This window comes from Euphorbia lathyris, chromosome 1 (assembly GCF_963576675.1).
Source record: "Euphorbia lathyris chromosome 1, ddEupLath1.1, whole genome shotgun sequence".
In the NCBI taxonomy this organism is placed as follows: Eukaryota; Viridiplantae; Streptophyta; class Magnoliopsida; order Malpighiales; family Euphorbiaceae; genus Euphorbia; species Euphorbia lathyris.
Window position 1 is genome coordinate 67,203,460 of NC_088910.1, and position 21,971 is coordinate 67,225,430.

Sequence of the window (21,971 nt, forward strand, 5' to 3'; positions counted from 1 at the left end):
AATGAGAAGAACACTTATATCATATGTAAAGATAAAAATATTAGAATTCATAAGACATTGTACATTTATTTTGTATGTGAACATATTGATGTCAAGAGTAGATAATCGCCCATGTTGAGTCAGCTTAACACACCATATCATATAGCCTAATCAGATATTCAGATCAAATGTGCACATCAAATCTTTACTGGTTGGACTTTTAGCAAACAGAGTTTGGGTTAGACAAAAGATAGGAATTAGAAATAGAGTTTTAATTCATAACGGTAGGAATTAAACACCTAATTGAACCGAACTTGAATAAAAACAGGGACCAAAATAAACTTCGAAATTTTAGAGGAATGGTTGCGTAATAATTACTTAGAAGTAGGAAAGAAGCAATACCTCATCATGGAAAATGCCTAACACCAAGTCATGAAGCAATACCTGATCACGAAGCAGAACAAACAAAAATTCAAAGAGAGAGTTGTATATAGTCATGATCTGGACAGGCTTAGCAAATTGGTTATTGGGTAGTATGTTCCCCTTATAGTATGAGGGAGGGAACAAGTGCTAGATTTCAAACCCAGCACCCTAGGAATCGAAACCTTGCCCACTTGATCAAAGATGCTCTGATACCATGTCATGGAACCGTTTCAACTAAAAGCTTAAGCCCATAGTTAAAGGTCCAATATCCGACAATAACCAGTAGCAGCATCAAATAAATTTGACAATAAAAGCAGCTATTATCTTACTCAAGCAGTGAAACTGTTATTCTTAGATCTTTCTTTTTTTTCAGCTTCACTTTCTCTCATTCTTAATCTCTGATGAGCTCATTCTTCACAGTTGGTTAAAAAAAGCATAAAATAAAGATTGAGAAGGAATAATGAGCTCATAACTCTGTATGCATATCTGTATTTTCATTATAATCATTAGCTGAACAAAGCATAAACTATTCAGTCACAATGAGTCAAAATCCAAACCTTCATAACTGCAATTGCGAAGCAGGGCAGTGATAACATGGTGTGTAGAATAATCATTTTCCACCAACAGAACCTTGAGGGTTCTCAGATGGAGAAACCTCTCCCAACAAACTATTGACCCTTGAGACTGCTATTGCTGAGATATTTGCAGTGAAGTTGGAGGGGATGCCTATCTTTTATTTTATCTGCTGCAGTGTCATGGACTTTAAAATCATCCTCAACTGTCTTGTTCTGACCCTGCAATTGATGATCCAGTCCCCTCAATTTGTCCCCAACACCATCAACGCTCATCTACAATCTCTTTGTCAATCAGATTCAAAATAGCCTGATAACATCAATAATAAATAAGGCATAGGCTCAGCAGTGAAAACCCTTCTTCAATCCACAAAATGAATGGTGCATAGCTTCCTCTTCTAGAACCTAACCACCACAGATCCAAACATTCTAGAAATCACCTACTGGGCAACAAGACATATCATGTATCCATAAGCAAACAAAGTGCATCACTTAAGATAAGACTAATTGTGTAGAATCTGCTTAAAGTGTTCTGAATTTACCCTGGAAGAACCTAGCACGATACCAACTCATCCAGATGGATAACCACAACAGAGAAGTAACCATATCTTCTAAAGAAAATGGTGAACTTTGGTGATGAATCCTGAATAAGTTCTTAGGCTCTCTCATGGCAAGGGATTGGTCATCCTTTGTTATCCTTCCTTGAGATTTTTTTCCCTATCGCTCTTAGATCTGAACAATGCATCTGGTGCAATTTTTATGTCTAAACTTCTTTCCTATCATTTGAAAGACCTCCCTTCTCTGTACAGCCATGTAATTTGAAGATGAAATCTGCATATAGAGCTTTTAGAGTGCTTTCTTTGGCAGAATCTTGGCTAAACTGAAGAATGCTTTTGCATTACCCAATGTATTGTGGATTCTCCTTGAAGTGTGTAATTACTAATTGTTATTGAGCTCACTAAGTTCCATGTGATGCCATAATTACTGATAACTCACCTATAGGATACGAATTTTTGCAGCTAACTCCAAGGTTTATGTTCTGATTCTACGTTACTTGTATGCATTTCCTGATCTAATGAGGTGACAAATGGATGAATTTTTGATGTCAAGTGCCCTGGGAGTAGATAACTAAAATACTACATGAAGATATGTTTTCATATTCTTGAATTGTGTGGCAATGAATTGTTATTATTAGGTTCGTCGAAGAATTTAAACATTCTTTCTCCTGATAAATGTTAATACTTATTATTTTTTTATTATTATTTTTAATTTATTGCAGTTAGACATTTCAGGTAACTGAGACCTGAAAAACCTGCTGCAAGGAACAACTATCTCTTGGTTAATGAGTCATCTTGGAGGCAGCACTACCCGATGGTATGTTCTAATGTAATGTTTATATGCCTTTGATCAGAAAAATTTGTTGCACATGCTTAGATGAGAGAGGGAAAAAATTACTTATTGTGTCAGATAGTCTTTCTTTCTTTTTCTCTATGTGTTCCTTGTTAGGAATCCTTATGCTTATGCTGCAATTTAACTTATTGACTAATGTGCGCCAGAGGGTTCCTAATCTCATTGGAGGTAAATTTGTTGATTCACAGTCTTTTGCATCAATGGATGTTATAAAGCCTGTAAGTTCGGATAATTCCCTCTCAGGTTCATCAGTCTAAACTTGGTAAATGCGTGGATCATTACTACATCAATTCTGTTTTTGATGACATCCTTTTACATTAATTCTCAATTTCTGAATTTTAAGCTCCTTAGTTGGTTTTCATTATTCTTATGGCTTATATATTTTCGTCTTTGCTTTGAGCATACTTGGTTTTGATTACTTTCTGAAAGAAAGCTGCTATTTAATACTTCTACATTAAAGTTGAAAAGAAAGCTATTGGGAGTTCAGTCCTGATCCATCTTATTACATAACACTGTTATGTTCTAAGGTACCTGTGAAACTTTCTTGTTAGTTATCTATGTTTTTAAGTCTTATAACTGGTGTGTAATTTCGTTAGTGTTCACATTTTGGAGCTTTTCAGTATATGTTTACAATAGGACACATTAGTCAAAGATTCTTTCCACAATAAGACTTCACACTAAAATTATTAACATTAACTTCCTGGTTTACAATATAATGACAAAGTAAAAGCTATTAGCAAGTCCTAATTTTTTTTCAAATTGGTATTATAATAGGCGTTTGCTGCAAATGCTTGCTTTGCTCAATGCAACACTAGGGTGCATAGGAAAATATAAGGTCCTTCCGATAATGAAGTCCCATAGATGTATCTTCGTACTAAGAAGTAACTTCATGTATTAGGAATATTAAATTTTGATATCAGAAAACTTGTTCAGGCATGTGCACTCATTTTTGTGTTGCCCTTATTATATTTTGATATCAGAAAACATGTTCAGTCATTTTTGTGTTGGCAAATGACTACCGATACACTGATACCTTTCTGGTGTATGTTAATTTTGGTAAAACATGGATGCAAATGACGGACATAAGCTCATTGCAACTAATTCGGTTGTAGTTAGAACCCCTCTTTCTTGTAGTGGTTATAGTCAGTTGAAAATGAATGTATATCACAAAATTGAAAAATCTGGGTCATTGTTTCAATCGAGATTCTTAGCTATTTTCACCTTCATTAAACCAAGTTTATTTCAGTCGAGATTCTCAGCTTCAAATCTATAAATTGAAGTAGTGGTGAACATGGGTAGTGATTTTAGGATATCACAATTTTAAATAGAGCTTCATTCTTCATCTTTATGGCATTATCAAAATCATTAATCTCAATCCATCAATTTCATATTCCAAGCTTTCAATCTCATTTCTTACTGTTTAAACAATATTCATTACTCAAATTTCCAACCATTACGTTATCTTATAATTGTTAAATGTATAGTTTGATATACGGGAATATTATGGAGATAGAGAGAGATAATTGATAACACAATAATGGTTTGAATCACCTTAGTGATTATGGCTCAGAGGCCTTGTATTTATAGTGAGCCAATAGTAGTTTGTATAGGAATACAATACACAAGTATAATCGTATTAGAACTCTACCTAGCTAGGGTTATAGACAAATTGAAACTCTAACTAGATAAGAATCTATTTATAGAGATAATAGGAACATTATCTCTAACACCCCCCCTCAAGCCGATGGCGGGCACGAACAAAGAGGCGAGAGCGTAGCATCGTGAAGCGAGCCGGAGCTAGCGGCTTGGTGAGTATGTCTGCAACCTGATCATCGGTGGGAATAAATCTGACACTGAGAAAACCTCTGTGAACTTGTTCATGAACAAAATGATAATCTAGCTCAATGTGCTTCGTATGGGCATGGAACACTGGATTTGAGGTGAGATAAATTGCTCCAACATTATCACACCATAGCTGAACCGGGGTGGGTAAGGGAAATCCGAGATCCGAGAGAAGAGATTTGAACCATAGGAGTTCCGTTGTGGCATTTGCCACTGCCTTGTATTCACTTTCTGTTGAGGATCTGGCTATTGTGGGTTGCTTGCAGGTCTGCCATGATACAATGCTGGATCCAAGGTAAACACAGAAGGCACCCGTGGATCGTCGATCATCAGGACACCCTCCCCAATCACTATCTGAGTAACAATGGATGTGCTGTATTGGTTTGATGGACATGACTATGCCAAAGTCTGATGTGCCCTGAATATAGCGTAAGACCCTCTTAACTCCTTTCCAGTGCTCATCAGTCGGACAGTGCAGAAACTGACCTAATTTGTTAACTGCAAATGCAATGTCAGGACGAGTGAATGTTAAGTATTGAAGTGCTCCCACAATGCTTCGATATTCATCTCCAGAGGTTAAGCTGGTGCCTAGCTCCTTTGAAAGTGTTGGCGTGGTGGCCATGGGCGTTAGTGTGGGCTTGGAGTCAATCATCTTCACTCTGTCTAGGATGTCAGCCACATACTTGGCCTGGCACATGTGAATGCCATCCTTCTCATATCTGATCTCAATTCTGAGAAAGTATTCAGCCTTGCCAAGATTGCGAATGGGAAACCCATGTTCGATGGCTGCAATAGTGTTGGTGATGTGTGCAGGGTGGTTACTTGTTATGAGTATATCATCAACATAGCACAGAATGTAAGTCTTTTCAGTGTCGGTGCGTCTGATGAACAGAGAGTTGTCAGCCTGTGACATTTTGTACCCAAGGGAGAGGAGGAATGTTCAAAGGCGTGTGAACCATTCTCGCGGTGCTTGCTTTAATCCATAAAGACTCTTTTTGAGAAGACAGACATGATCTGGTCGGTCACTATCCGGAAAACCCTACGGTTGTTCCATATATATTGTCTCTGATAAGTTTCCATGAAGAAATGCATTAGAGACATCCAGCTGATTGATGAACCAGTTGTTTGCTGCTGCAATGGCAAAGACAGGCCTAATGGTTGTAGCTTTGATTACTGGACTGAATGTTTCTTTGTAGTCAATCCCAGCTTTTTGAGTGAATCCCCGTGCTACCAAACGGGCTTTGTGACGATCAATGGTTCCATCAGACTTCTTCTTTGTACGAAAGAGCCACCTGGAGGTGATGACATGCTGATCATGTGGTCTCGGTACAAGTTGCCATGTGCCATTGTCCAGAAGAGCTTGAATCTCTTCAGACATTGTTGTACGCCATTCGGGTTGTTTGTTGGCTTTACTGAAGCATGTGGGATCCACTGTGCCATTTGGATATGTAGCTAAAAGTCCCTCAAACCGTCCTCTTGAGTGAAGAGACGACTGTCGAAGTTGCATATAATGTTGTCGTGGACCAATCAGCGGTGCATTGTGAGGTCTGGGCCTTTCAGTTTGAATAGGACCAGGTGGTGCAGTTTCAGGAGGAGGAGAATCTGTTTGTGGTATGATGTTCTCTTCATGAGGTACTGCATTATGTACTTCCGGTGTGGTGATGTTCACAACATCAACTGGTGTGCTAGGATCATTCTGAGGAACAGGTGTTGATGCAGCAGTGACCACTGGTGACAAACATTGACGTGGAGCTAATGGAGCAGTGTTTGTGGCTTCAGAGTCAGGGGGAGTAATTGGGGTACCGGGATGAGGTCTAGAGTGGACAGGTGTGATGGATTGGGAGCATGGAACTAAGTTAGAAGTAGATAATATAGGATTGTGATTAGAGAAATTACCTGGATACGGGCCGAGTAAAGATGGTAGTTGACACGATGTGCTTACCCCCGAGTTGCTAGATGAAGGTGATGATGCAGTTACTGCTGATGCAGGAAATACTTCTTCATTGTGCTGCACAAATTTGCAGATGTATATGCGTCCGGTGGCATACTCAAGACAAATATCCCCAGAATGATTTTCTGATGGACCAAGGTAGACACATAGCTTGGAGCAAAAATCAAATTTGTGCTGGTTGTATGGACGAAGAAGAGGATAGATACCACTGCCAAAAATGCATAAGGCCTTATAGGCAGGCTGTTTCTTGTAGAACAAGAAATATGGTGAATTGTTGTGCAGGATTTTGGTGGGTAAGTAGTTGATTAGCCTAATGCTGTGTATCATGGCATAGTTCCAAAATTTTAGAGGTAAAGATGCATTGGCTAGCAAAGTAAGGCAGGTGTCAACGATATGTCTAATTTTTCTCTCAGCTATACCGTTTTGTGCATGAGTGTGAGGGCATGCAATTTTGTGTATAATGCCATGTCGTTTGAAAAAAGGTTGTAGTTTTTGAAACTCTCCCCCAAGATCAGAGTAAATATTCTTAACCCTTGCACTATACTGATTAGAGATCATGGCATAAAAATCACAGAAGGTTGAAAAAACATCACTCTTATTCTTTAAACAGAAAATCCATCCAAATCTAGTGAATTCATCAATGATTATTAAAAAATAACGGTGACCAAGACAAGAAATAACTGGAGCTGGCCCCTAAACATCCAGATGTAAGTTCTAAAAAATAAATGTGCTAGAGCGACTAATAGAGGGTAAAGGGCTTCTAGCAAGCTTGCCTAATGGACAAAAAGAACAATTGCTAACTGGTTTTGAAGAGGATAGATTGTTTCCTTTGAGAACTGAGCTGACTGTCTGATTCTAACAATGTCCAAGCCGTGCATGCCACCTTTCAAAAGACACCTTCTCTCCAACTAGCGCCTCCTTCAGGATGGGTGTAAGCACATAAAGCCCATCTTTACTCGGGCCCCGTAACAGGATTTCCCCAGTTGTTTGGTCCTTCACAAGAAAATGGTTAGGCCAAAATTCAAAGAAACATGAGTTGTCACGGGTAAATTTTTGAACATATAGTAAAGATTTGGTAAGCTTAGGAACAAGTAGGGCATCATTAATTTTCAAATTATTGATATTTGAGTTTCCAAAGTGAGAAATTTACAAACCTTGACCATTGCCAAACTGAACCGTATCATATCCTGGATATGGCTGCATTTGATGAAGTTGAGTCGGATTTGCCGTCATGTGATTACTTGCTCCTGTGTCAGGATACCACGACCGATTAGGACCCATGAATGGATTTGGTGGTTGTTGCCATGCCATGTGTGCTTGTGGTCCAGGATTGTAGTTTGATCTTGAATTGTTCTTTGGTCTTTTGCACTTATCAGCTCAGTGACTTGGATCACCACAGTTGTAGCACTTGCCACTTCTTCTCTTCTTTGGATTCTGCTTCTTTGATTGATTTGTTTCCATGGTGGATACATTAGCCTCCCGGTGCGCTGATATACCGTCGGATTGAAGCAGTGTAGTCTTTCTGGTTAATTGGATCATGCCTTCAACTGTTTTCAGGCTGTGCAAGATCTCCTGATAATTGATGTTAGTACCGCGCTGAGTGACAAGATTCTGGACAGTGGAGCGATACTCTTCTCCCAAACCCTTGTAAAGAACTGACGGTAGTAAGTGCCGAGGGTAAGGGTTCCCCGAGGCAGCCAGATCATCAAGAATAGACTTCACTTTTTGCATATACGCAGTAACTGACATCCCTCCTTGCTCAAGTTCATGCAGTTTGACTCCCATCTGAAACTGCTTGCTTCCTGTAATGAGCCCATAGGCTTCTTCCAATGCTAGCCAAATGTCATGTGAGTATTTGAGATAAGCAATATCAGGAAACACCTCTTCGGTGATTGAATTTAGGAGCAAAGTCCTAACCATATTTTCTACATCATCCCATTGAGAAAAAGATGGATTTATGATTAAATCCGCAGTAGATGTCACAAAACCTGTTCTAGAAATAAATTTGGGTGGAGGAGGTGTTGAACTAAGGATGTGAGAAAGAAGATGATAGGTTTGAAGGGTAGATTCCATGGACATTCTCCATGCTTTGTAGTTGTGAGGGGTTAATTTGATGTTAATGTTGATATTTATGGGTGGCTGTCTTGGTTGTTCAATATGAGTGGAAACAGGTTCTGGATGGACAGGATTGTTTGTAGTAGGAGGGATGGAGGAGGAAATAAAATTGTGTCTAACATTATTAGACGGTGCATCAACAGTATTATGAAACGAATTTGAGAAGAAAGATGGTGAGGGATCACGGGTTAATTGAGTATTGTAACAAAATGGTGAAGTATTAGATTCAGAAATAACCTGATGTTTGTTACTGGCTTCAGCTGCCTGATACGCTGCTAGGGCAGCAAGAATTGATGGAGAAAATAGAGTTGGAGGTGTCGCGGATTGTTGCAATTGAATAGATGGATGCTGAACCGAAAGTTGTTGATTCCGAGGAGGCGGAACAGCCGCCTGATATGCCGCAATGGCGGCTAGTACCACGGCGTCGGCGGCGGACGCTGTCGGTATCGCGGTTTACACAAACCGCTGATCGCATGCTGCTGTTGCGGTTGGAATGGGCGCGGGTTGCGCAAGGACAGCAGACGAAAGAAGCGCCTGGGCAGCGGCAGCCGCGGCGAAGGGCGCAGGAGCCGCGGCAGAAGGTGCGGGAGGCGCCTGTGCTGCAGATGGAAGTTGCGCCGGGGCAACCAACGCGGAGAAAGTTGGCGCAGGACGCGCCTGGGCATTGGCTGCCCTTGCGCTGGCCACCTGGTAGGCTTCGAGAGCCGCGCGAACCTCCGGCGGGAAGGTATCACCGACTGTGTGCTGTGGAGGTGCGGCTGCCGTGGCTGTTGGTGCGACAAGGAATTCAGATTCGCCGGTGATAAATGGCGAGGTGAACCGCCATCCCGACGATGCGAACGATCCACTGAAGGCGTCGTTCGTGTTTTGGGCAGCCGCGGAGTTAGAGGCGCCGGTGGATGCGATCTGTACGGCGACGACGCCGGTGGCGGCAGCGGCTTTGAATTGTGAATAGGTGGGTGATTGAGGATGATCAGAGGATTCGGAGGATGCGGAAGTTGATACTACTGATACCATGTTAAATGTATAGTTTGATATACGGGAATATTATGGAGATAGAGAGAGATAATTGATAACACAATAATGGTTTAAATCACCTTAGTGATTATGGCTCAGAGGCCTTGTATTTATAGTGAGCCAATAGTAGTTTGTATAGGAATACAATACACAAGTATAATCGTATTAGAACTCTACCTAGCTAGGGTTATAGACAAATTGAAACTCTAACTAGATAAGAATCTATTTACAGAGATAATAGGAACATTATCTCTAACAATAATTAGTTTTAGTCTTCTAATTTCTTTTGTATTAGTTCAACAAATATAATGTGTTTGGCTCATTCCTAATTATTCACTGCAATTTGGACTTCTCATCAGCTTGCATCATTAAATGGAAGTCAATCAGTTTGCTGTTATAGTTTTGATTATTTTCTGAAAGATGCTATTTAATACTTCTACATTAAAGTTGAATACAAAGCTATTGGGAGTTCAGTCGTGCTCCTTAATCTTATCCATCTTATTACATAACATTGTTCCGTTCTAAGGTACATGTGAAACTTTCTTGTTAGTTATCTATGTTTTTAAGTCTTATAACTGGTGTGTAATTTCGTTCAAGTTGTTTGTTTGTTTATGGGATAAGGTACCAAAATAGGTCTAAGGTTTTTGGGAAAGTATCAATTTAGGCCCAACGTTCAAAATAGCACCAATATAAGCTTAACGTTTACAACATAATATCAATTTAGGCTTAACGTTTACAATATAACATCAATTTAGGCCTCACATACAAAATAGCACCAATATAGGATTAACATTTACAAAATAATACGAATTTTGTAAAACGTTAAGCTTAAATTCGTATTATTTTGTAAACGTTAAGCCTATATTGGTGCTATTTTGTACGTGATGCCTAAATTGATGCTATATTGTAAACGTTAAGCCTAAATTGATATTATGTTGTAAACGTTAAGCCTATATTGGTGCTATTTTGAACGTTAAGCCTAAAATGGTGCAATTTTACCCCTAACGTTTATAGCCAAGAGCAATTTTACCTCTAACGTTAATAAATTGGGACAATTTCAGACACTATTATAAAAACAGTCTTTTTTTCATTGTTTTGCACCAATTGCATATCAATTCGTTCTAAAAAAAGATATCATGTTTTTTGTAATTCGAATAATAAAAATGGAGATTAATATTTATAAATTCGGTGAATTTTTTGAATTTTTTTATCTAACTCGTACAAAAGACAATTTATTTATTTATTTATTTTTATTTTTTTCACATTCCAACATATGTTTGTGATTTGTTACTGATAAAATAACGAATGCGTGAAGTGTATATGACAAGATTCATAACCGAGAAGACAGTTTGATGAATTATTTCTCAAATTGACCCAATTTATCAACGTTAGGGGTAAAATTGCTCTTAGCTTCCAACGTTAGGGGTAAAATTGCACCATTTTAGACGTTAGGGGTAAAATTGCTCCTGACCCAAATCGTTAGGGGTATTTTTGCACCTTAACCCTTTAAACAAATAACACGTCAAATTGCTCAAGTGGAATAAATAACTCATCAAGTTGCTTATTTAGAACAAAAAACTCCTAAAGCCTAAAAAACATTCAACATAATGTTACATCAGAAATAAAAGAATTCAAAATATTGGTTGCTACATCTAACTAATCTACTTATACAATAACTAAAGCGCACAAAAAAAACTCCCGAAAAATTACTTTACGTAAAATTGTACAAATGTTACGGAAATTTGTAAAGATTTTATGGATTTTACGTTAAGTATTGCAATTTACTTAAAATAGTTTAGTGGATAGAATTAAAATTATTTTTATTCATATTTTACGGAAAAATAATTGCTTTACGTAAAATTGTACAAATGTTACGGAAATTTGTAAAGGTTTTATGAATTTTACGAAAATTAGTGTCAATTTACGTAAGGTGGTTTGGTGGATAGAATTAAAATTATTTTTTATTAATAATTTAACAAAAAAAATTACTTTACGTTAAATTCTAAAAATGTTACGAAATTTGTAAACGTCCTATGGATTTTATACGCAAACTTGTTATTTTACAAAAAATACTTTACGTCGAGATAGACATAACATACGTAAAGTAAGATTAAATTTACATAAAGTTGTTATTTTTAAAATATTACTAAGTTCCCAAATCGAGTTTCACGTAAAATATTTGCCTTTTACTAAAATCATTAAGTGTTGTTTACTAAATTTATAAATAAATATAAATTAATTAATAAATCATATTCTTTTTACTAATAATTTAAGAAAAAATAATTACTACTTTACATAAAATTGTACAAACGTTAAGGAAAATTTGTAAAGGTTTTATGGATTTTACGTAAAGCAGTGTCAATTTATACAAAGTGGTTTGGTGGCTAGAATTATAATTCTTTTTTTATTAATAATTTAACAAAAATTTACTACTTTACATAAGTTGTTCAAAGGTTACGAAAATTTGTAAAGGTTTTATGAATTTTACGTAAAGTAGTGTCAATTTATATAAAGTGGTTTGGTGGATAGAATTAGAATTCCTTTTTATTACTAATTTTTAAAAAAAATAATAACTTTATAGTTTGTTTGTACAAAGTTTACGAAAAATTGTAGAGGTTTTATGGATTCTACGTAAAGTGGTGTCAAGTTACGTAAAGTGATTTGTTGGATAGAATTAAAATTATTTTTTATTAATAATTTAACAAAACTTTATTACTTTACATAAGTTATTCAAGGATTACGGAAATTTGTAAAGGTTTTATAGATTTTCCGTAAAGTAATGTCAATTTACGTAAAGTGGTTTGGTGGATAGAATGTAAATTATTTTTTTTATTAATAATTTACCAAAAATAATTAATTTACGTAAAATTATAGAAATGTTATGGAAATTTATAAAGGTTTTATAGATTTTCCGTAAAGTAGAGTCAATTTACATAAAGTGGTTTGGTGTATAGAATTAATATTATTTTTTATTAATAATTTACCAAAAATAATTAATTTACGTAAAATTGTACAAATAATACGGAAAATTTTAAAGGTTTTATAGATTTTCCGTAAAGTAGTGTCAATTTATGTAAAGTAGTTTGGTGGATAGAATTAAAATTATTTTTTTATTAATAATTTAACAAAAAAAATAATTAATTTACGTAAAATTATAGAAATGTTACGGAAATTTATAAAGGTTTTATAGATTTTCCATAAAGTAGTGTGAATTCACGTAAAGTGGTTTGGTGGATAGAATTAAAATTATTTTTTATTAATAATTTACCAAAAATAATTAATTTACGTAAAATTGTACAAATATTATAGAAATTTATAAAGGTTTTGTAGATTTTCCGTAAAGTAGTGTCAATTTTCGTAAAGTGATTTGGTGGATAGAATTAAAATTATTTTTTCATTAATAATTTAACAAAAATTAATTAATTTACGTAAAATTATACAAATGTTAAGAAAATTTTAAAGGTTTTATAGGTTTTTCGTAAAGTAGTGTCAATTTTCGTAAAGTGGTTTGGTGGATAGAATTAAAATTATTTTTTATTAATAATTTAACAAAAAAAATAATTAATTTACGTAAAATTATAGAAATATTACGGAAATTTATAAAGGTTTTATAGATTTTTCGTAAACTAGTGTCAATTTACGTAAAGTGGTTTGTTGGATAGAATTAAAATTATTTTTTATTAAAAATTTACTAAAAATAATTAATTTACGTAAAATTATACAAATATTACGGAAATTTTTAAAAGGTTTTATAGATTTTCTGTAAAGTAATGTCAATTTTCGTAAAGTGGTTTGGTACATAGAATTAAAATTATTTTTTTATTAATAATTTAACAAAAAAAATTAATTTACGTAAAATTATACAAATGTTAAGAAAATTTTAAAGGTTTTATAGATTTTCCGTAAAGTAGTGTTAATTTTCGTAAAGTGGTTTGGTGGATATAATTAAGATTAATTTTTTATTATTAATTTATTAAAAAATAATTAATTTACGTAAAATTATAGAAATGTTACGGAAATTTGTAAAGGTTTTATAGATTTTCCATAAAGTAGTGTCAATTTACGTAAAGTGGTTTGGTTGATAGAATTAAAATTATTTTTTATTAATAATTTACGTAAAATTGTACAAATATTACGGAAATTTGTAAAGGTTTTATAGGTTTTTCGTAAAGTTGTGTCAATTTACATAAAGTGGTTTGATGGATAGAATTAAAATTAATTTTTTATTAATAATTTAACAAAAAATAATTAATTTACGTAAAATTATAGAAATATTACGGAAATTTATAAAGGTTTAGATTTTCCGTAAAGTAGTGTCAATTTTCGTAAAGTGGTTTGGTGGATAGATTTAAAATTATTTTTTTTATTAATAATTTAACAAAAAATAATTAATTTACGTAAAATTATAGAAATGTTACGGAAATTTGTAAAGGTTTTATAGATTTTCCGTAAAGTAGTGTCAATTTACGTACAGTGGTTTGGTTGATAGCATTAAAATTATTTTTTATTAATAATTTACCAAAACTAATTAATTTACGTAAAATTGTACAAATATTATGGAAATTTGTAAAGGTTTTATATATTTTTCGTAAAGTAGTGTCAATTTACGTACAGTGGTTTGGTTTATAGAATTAATATTATTTTTTATTAATAATTTACCAAAACTAATTAATTTACGTAAAATTGTACAAATATTACGGAAATTTTTAAAGGTTTTATAGATTTTCCGTAAAGTAGTGTCAGTTTTCGTAAAGTGGTTTGGTGGATAGAATTAAAATTATTTTTTATTAATAAATTAACAAAAAATAATTAATTTACGTAAAATTATAGAAATGTTACGGAAATTTATAAAGGTTTTATAGATTTTCCGTAAAGTAGTGTCAACTTTCGTAAAGTGGTTTGGTGGATATAATTAAAATTATTTTTTTATTAATAATTTAACAAAAAATAATTAATTTATGAAAAATTATAGAAATGTTATGAAAATTTGTAAAGGTTTTATAGATTTTCCGTAAAGTAGTGTCAATTTCCGTAAAGTGGTTGGGTGGATAGAATTATATTTTACCTTATGTAACTTTAATTTTCCATATTTAGTGGTAACCTGTAATAGCAGGTCAACTTTTAATATAATTTATTTAATTTTAATTTAATTTGATATGTGTCGCAATCCTATTGGTTATTGAAACAAAGTAATTTACTTTGTTTTTAAACCAAGTGACCATAGCGGGCACCTCAATCAACAGCCTCCTAAACTTAACTAAAATAAATTAATTCGTATCTTAAACTTATAAAATGTCACGCTAATTTCCTCAATTTAACTAAACAATTTTATTGATCATTCAAATTTGTTTAAAGTCACTTCTTAACCTTTTAAATTTATTTAGAATAATCTATTAATCTTCTAAATTTATTTAAAGTGATATACTTTTCAATTTATCAAATTTATAAAAAAAAAAATCAAAATCTAAAAAATAAAAAAAATAAAGGTATAATTCGTGATTCTAAATCTTCAAAACAAATTAAATTTCCTTTTTAGACCTTTATAGTATTTTTTTATGAATTTAAATAGTTAATCTTGTCACTTTAAATAAGCCCAGAACGTTAATAAGACACTATATAAGTTCGAGAGTTAATCAAACTTTTAAATAAGTTATGGGGCAAATGTCGTATTAAGCAAAGGAAGTACATTGAATAGGGAAAAATCATTCTGACGGGTTCAACATTCTATGGTAGATTGAGTTTTCGATTTTTTATTTTAATATAGTAAACATCGAATTTTTTTAAGTCATATTACAAGTTAGTTTTGAAATTCCACCTGTGAAGGTCACTTGGTGGCATTTACAGCCGGTCTCAAGCCCAGAAAAATGAGGAGGGTTGCGGTAGGTTTGTGGCGGCCAGCGTAAAACTTAGCCAGATCTTATGACATGAACCAAAATATAGGGGTAGACCTAAGCAAACTTGGAAGAGGGTGATCGAGAGTGATATGAGTTTATTAGGGATTGATGAAAATATGGTAGTGGATAGGACAGAGTGGAGGGAGAGAATTTGTGTCGCTGACACGACTTGATTGCACGGTTTCATATAATGGTTCATGTTAGTCGATCCCGAATCATTTTCGTTATAATATTCATGTATTATTTTCCTTTTGTTTATATCAAAAAAGTCATTGCAAGAAAATTCCTAGTGAAAGTTTTTCAGCGACCGAGTACTAAAGAAAACTTTTTGTCTATACTTATCGGTATATTTTCCTACATATTAATGACGAGATTTTTTCTGCTATCAACACAGAAAGATGATATCGGAGATAAAAATTGTTCGGTGGTATCACCAACAAATATTATATATTCATCAACAAATTATATATCGGTAATGATGAGATTGAAAAAACTAAAATAATTAGGAATAAATATTTACTGTTCATAAAAATTCAATTAAAAAATGAAATGAAATTAAATGTATAAAAATTGTCTAACCCTAAAAAGAAATAGGAGTTTCGGGTACAAATAGTTGGGTATAATTGAATTATATGGTCCTAAATAATATTGTCAAAATTATAATAGAGAAAAATATTTATATTGTCTCCAATACTCTTTATCAGTAATATAAGAGATAATTTTATATTAATATGTATTTATACAATATAATTAATTTCAACTAATAAAACATGGGATAATTTTAGGGAGAAATCAATTTAAAAATCAATTTAGTTCCTAATTAGGCATCGAACTACAGTGATTCATTATGGGTCAGCGCTCGGCGGGGAGCACTTCTGCGAGGTGCTCAAGTCCCTTTGTTGCCGTCTCTGTGGGGGGAACGGTTCCTGCAAACACTCTGAAGCTTAAGACAGTTAGAGGTTCTAAGCGAAGTGCACAATTAGAATAGTCGAAGTGTCTATCTCTCTATGTGCGTACCTTTAGTGGAGAAGCCCTCAGGTATTTATAGACCTTGCTAACGGGTTTGGGGCCTCCGAGGGGCCTTTAACATATGTGGACCTGATGGGCCGTATTCATATTCCGGATCAAGTAGTCCCCTCCCCCCCGAAAGTCACCGGACCAGTATTCCATGCGAGGTGTGATCGATGCCCGTTTTGCATCGGGTTGCGCAAGAATGTGCGATCCGACTGTTCGTGCGGGATTAATTGCGCTCTTTTGCCTCCCACACGTGCGTCGCCATTATCATTGTGCATTAAATGCCTTCAATAAGTGTAATTTCCCACGCGCCGTCAATTTTCAGCCATTGGTTCGTTGAAACGGTGCGCTTAATGCTATAAAAGGGGCTAGGGTCATTCTCACTCCTTTTTTGTTGCGTTAGACTTTTCTCCGCCTCAATTTACTTTGTTTTCCCACTCTTGTTGCCTCGATCGTTCCTCGTGTTTCTGTTCGGTATCTTCCCAGAGTTTTTGTTGGTCGCTGGTGGTGCGAGTAGGTGCGGAAAGACCGTGTCGTGCCATCGTCGCAAAGAGCGAGGTCAGTATCGTCTCATCCTCGTCATTTTTGCTTTTAAGTTTGGGGGGAGAGAGGATTATGTCGGAGAAATCATCGCGAGGGACGTTAAAACGGTTGCCCCTCGTTGTTGCAGGTGACTTCGTCCTTCGAGACGCTGTGCACAGTCGTGTGCCGAAGCGGAAAGTTTGAGTAGAGATAGAAGGTGAGGTCGAGCCTCAGGTTAAGAAGGTGAAAGCCCGTCGACCGCCGGTACCGTGACCTGAACCCAACGTAGCGCGACCCTGTGGTGGTGTTGTAGCGGGTATCCACGAGGTGGTTGTCGAGGTGCCCGACGGTCTAATAAAGGAGGGAGAGACTTTAGGGACCTTGTACGATAGGATGTGGGCCAAGGTATGGTCGAGGGTACCTGGTGCCTTTGGATCTGATGGTAAGCGTTTCGACAAATCTAAGTGACCCAAGTTGTCAGATAGTTATGTCGTCGAAGATGCGTATAGTATAATAGTAGCAGCGGACTTAGCGTCGCTCTTGGTGGCCTATTGAATAGGTGAGCCTTACGAGCTGGTTGCCCTCAATGCCAAGGTTCGGGCTTGTCATGCGGGGGAGGCAAACGAGCTCGTTGTTTACGAGGAACAACTTGAGTCCAGGATATGGCTGCCTATGCTACCCTTCTTTGTAGAGGTGATGAAGGAGTTCGACTTGTGCCCTGGTCAGATCCACCCGAATGGGTGGAGATGCTGGTGGGATTCTACTCCTTGTTGCCTCGATCATTCCTCGTCGTCATCAAAGATAATGAAGTCCTGTCTTCATCAAAGATAATGAAATCTCGTGGTGAGGCATATTAGCCACCACCACATGTGGGGCATATGAATAATATGCCTCCACCACAGGTAGGGCATATGAACAATACGCCTCTACCTGTGGTGGGGCGTGATGTTCATACGCCCCATTTGTGGTGGATGCATATTATTAATATGTCCCGATACTGAAAAATCGATTTTTAAAAAACATTCGATTTTACTATAAACAACTGTAAATAAAACAAATTTTCAAACGAAATTACGTATCATTAGTCATTTTCTGCGACCGCTCTTCCATCGATCCATGTTTTTCTTTACCAAATCAGTCTGGATTAGATTGTAGATAGTTTTGGGTTTTTGAAATGATTTGAGAATTTAAGATTGAGAATTTAAGAGGATTAGTAAATTTATTAAAAGGACAGTTTCGTTTAGATTAAGTGTAGAAACCTAGGCTGGATATAGTAATTCACTAGAAAAAAAATGTAGTACTAGACTAAAAATTAATGAATATGCATAAATAAAATAAAACAGTAGTAAAATTAATTGATGAATAAATAATTACAAACTTTTCCAGCTGTAAAAGCTATGAAAAAATATATAGTGAAAAAAAAGAGAAATTGGCTGGTGAAAACAAATAACAAAAAGATCCAACAAAATCATGTCCCTCGCAATTTCCTGGTTTTAATAAAGTTTTCAACAACCACGCGGCTCGCAGTTATTTCTTCACGTTTTCTGTTCTTTTCTCCCTCTCCCTTTCTGTCGCTCCTTCTCGTCTTCTTCCTTTTCTTTCTTATTAGGGTTCTTCTTCTTATTCTTCTACTTCACTTTCCTGGCCCGGGATTCTCGATACTTTCTTGTCTTTTTTTTTTTATATATAAATTCCCTTGATCAATTAAAACAACCATGCCGTTGCCATGGAAGAAGGCCAGAATTTCACGAATTTCCCGTTTTATGGCGGATCTCCACCCAACTAAACCCTGCAGTTCCATGGTAGTGCAGACCGGCTTCCCTACCTCGCTTGTTGATCTTTTTGTAAAGAATTCTGATCGGTTAAAGAAACCTATCATCAAGAAGAAGCATCATCGTCATCATAATACTCACCATCAACCCCAGCCGGTTGAGGACCTTTCTGTCTCTGATCCTGTTTACTCCTCCGGTGCCAGAGATTTTCCAGGGGAGGATCCTGTTAATTTAAATAACTACCAGTTTAAGACCAAGGATAATTTAGATCATCCAAAATCTGCCGGTAGATTTGAAATTGATCATGAATATGACGAGAGTAATAGAGATCAAAGAGGTGTTTTATATGCAGTTTTCATGGTTTTTCTTGTGGTGATTTTGGCTTTAATAAGCATCAAAATCCTTACTCTTGGGATAACAATGTCCGCTTGTCTACTAATTTTTCTTGAATATATTGGGGGACATATCTTCCGACCATGTTCCACGGCCAGAATTGTTTTCCAATTTCCTTTTAGCTTATTGGTATGCAACTTTGTGCGATTTAAGGCCGCATTTTGGATGTTTTTATGTAAGGAAGATAAAGGAGAAGTCATGACAGAGAGAAGAGAAGAAGGAGAAGATGATGAAGATGAAGAAGAAGACAGCATTGAATTGAATTCTCCTGCCCAAGAAATAGAGGTAGCTGAAGCTAGATTTGATGCAGTTGCGAGAGCTGAAAGAGATAAGGATGGAACAGGTTTGAATTTAATAAGCGGGAGATGGGGGTATTCAGATATGGAGGTAGAAGAATATGAATGTGAAGTTATAAGCCATGAAAAAGAGCATAGTCATAGTCGGCGTCGTAGAAGCAGTAGAGAATTCATGAAGAAATTGGTGCCGAAGAAATGGCGTGCAATAAAGAAGGGGAGAAAAGGAAAGGAGACGAGGGAAGAGTATGAATTATCCAGTCATAATGGCGAGGATAAATTACAAGGCAGAAATGAAGAGCTATACAATTCGGACTCAAAAGAAAGTTGTAGCACTGAATTAGAAACGGAAAAGGCTGTATTTGTATTTGAGAAATCAGCAGTGGTAAATAAAAAAGAGAGAAATAGAGGTGGTTGTGGTTTTCTGCTTCTGGTAGCTCTTGCTGGACTTGTAGGGGGTCGACTTCTAGCTCTTGGGCTTACTGTTGCCTCCTGTCTGATCATACAATTGGTTAAGAGAGCACCAAAGCAGACCCCCCTTTGATCAACCCTTTTCTGTGTGTGTTTTAGTTCTGACTCCCAATTCCCAACCTTTTTGTTGCTATTTTCAACTTGAGGTGTTGTATTCTAAACTGTAAATTTACAGATACTATCACAAATTATATATACATCTCTTCTTAAACTGCAATTGTATTCTAGTTTTATTGTTTTCAAGTGAAATGCACATACAATATCTGGGTAAATATTGAGCTACACAGAACTAACTCCAGCCTGCTTTCCTACATTTAATCTTTTCATTTTCATGCTTCTTCTTGTTTTTGCAACTTTTGTCCATTGACCTGCCACAGCATACAAGTTGGATACCAGAATATTTGTTTCACAACTCAAATCTGTAATTTGGTTTGCAACCTTTTTGCCGACATCAAATTCAGAGTAGTTTATGCAAGCACTAAGCAAAATCTTATATGCTGTGAGTCTTTCATCCATCCTTAACAACTCAATGAACTCATCTGCCTCATGTAACAGTCCTGCTCTGCTCAAAGCATCAATTAAACAACCAAAGTGCTCAATATTTGGTTGCAGTTTGTACACCTCTGCCATTCTTCTAAACAATAGACAGCCTTCTTTAACCAAACCCGAATGGCTGCATCCTGTTAAAACAGAAATAAATGTTGCTTCATTTGGGTGAATGCCTTGTTCCTCCATTCGATTAAACAAACTCAAAGCTTCCTTTCCATATCCATGGGTTGAAAGCCCTCCAATAACAGCAGTCCAGGTCACAACATCTTTCCGTTCCATTTTGTAGAAAGTAACCAATGCTTCCTCCACACTTGCGCACTTGAAATACATATCAATGAGAGCGGTTTTGAGATGAACATCTTGATTGACATTGTTTCGATTAATGAAGACATGAAGTGACCTTCCATAATTGAGGTCTGATAAGGTAGCAGAAGCTGCAAGCAAGCTTACCATTGTATTTTGATCAGGCATGACATCCATTCTGTTGAAAAGTTGTAAGGCATCCTTGGGACGTTTTGCCTTGATATAAGCATGAATCATCAAGTTCCAGGAGACAATATCCTTGTGAAGAATCTGATGAAAGATGTGAGCAGCCAAATCTATGAAACCCATATCCACATACCCATTAATCAAAACAGTATATGAGACAACATCTTTCCTGGAAGCCAAATCATAAAAAAGGATTGATGCTGCATCCATTAGTTTGAACTTAGAGTACATGTTGATGAGTGCATTAGTTACATTTTGTATGGATACGAAGGCGAGTTTGATTGCACAAGCATGGATTAGTGTTCCATACTGGAGTTGGGTGCAAGCAGACAAGAGAATGAGCAAAGTGATGTGATCAGGTCTAACACATCCATCACGCATCAAACTAGTAAAAAAAAGCATAGTTTGAGGCCAAGTTTTATAAGCAGGCATGAGGGAGTTCCAGGTGGCAATGTCTCTGTGGGGCATTGTATCGAACAATAGGCGTGCATGATCAAAGCGAGCAACAGAGGTATAGAAATGAATAAGAGAATTATGGACATAAATATGAGAAAGTAGACCTCGTTTGAGTATATGGTTATGGAATTGTTTGGCGAGAGAAAGAGAAGACAAACGGGAACAAGCCTTGAGCAGAGGCGGGTAGGTGAAGTGATCAGGAGGGATGGAAGGGAAACGAATGTAAAGAAGAATGGAATTGGTAGGGGAAGAGCATCTAATCAACAAGTTGAGGTTGAAGTTGAAGTTGAAGTTGAGAGAATGAGTGATAGTTTGGGCAACAATTTGATCGACAAACCTCACATTATGGGATGCTTCTTTTAGGGACACAATTATTTTATCAAACATTTTGGCCTCTGCCTGTGCCTGTGCCTCGTATTTCGCGTTTCACCACTCGAATTTCTTCTCTCATTGTGAGAATTGTCATATTTATTTTCTACTCTCTTTTGCCCTAATTATAAAGTTATTTCTATAAAAAAAAAAAAATTATAAAGTTATTAACTTTTACTTTAGGCATACTCATTTAGCTTCCTAAGATTTCAAAATTAATTAGTACCTTAAATTATCAAAATCATCAATCAAATCTCTAAAGTAAGCAAAAATCATAAACTCTGTTTCATTCTAAACCAAAAATCATCAATTGAGGTCTCATTAAAATCATTTGATTGAATAGTTTCAGACCCTCCTCCTCAAACCCATTTTGAACCAATACATAGATTGTTACAGTCCATATTAAATAGTCACAATTTCTGATTTTAGGATAAAGTAAG

General features: G+C 35.7%; 2 protein-coding genes across 2 annotated transcripts; one reads left to right on the plus strand and one right to left on the minus strand.

The window, feature by feature from the left end:
• The first annotated feature begins 18,291 nt into the window (after nucleotides 1–18,291).
• LOC136200725 (uncharacterized) lies at nucleotides 18,292–19,950 on the plus strand. The gene has a single exon (XM_065991154.1). It carries the CDS (start codon nucleotides 18,455–18,457, stop codon nucleotides 19,739–19,741), a length of 1,287 nt encoding a protein of 428 aa, XP_065847226.1. The 5' UTR covers nucleotides 18,292–18,454; the 3' UTR covers nucleotides 19,742–19,950.
• On the minus strand, nucleotides 19,087–21,666 carry LOC136200717 (pentatricopeptide repeat-containing protein At4g14820-like). The gene has a single exon (XM_065991146.1). It carries the CDS (start codon nucleotides 21,547–21,549, stop codon nucleotides 19,948–19,950), a length of 1,602 nt encoding a protein of 533 aa, XP_065847218.1. The 5' UTR covers nucleotides 21,550–21,666; the 3' UTR covers nucleotides 19,087–19,947.
• Nucleotides 21,667–21,971: the final 305 nt, after the last annotated feature.

What these genes read in the sequence shown, in the direction of transcription:
- LOC136200725 (XM_065991154.1), top strand. Translation starts at nt 18,455, where the DNA reads ATGCCGTTGCCATGGAAGAAGGCCAGAATTTCACGAATTTCCCGTTTT.
- LOC136200717 (XM_065991146.1), bottom strand. Translation starts at nt 21,549, where the DNA reads ATGTTTGATAAAATAATTGTGTCCCTAAAAGAAGCATCCCATAATGTG.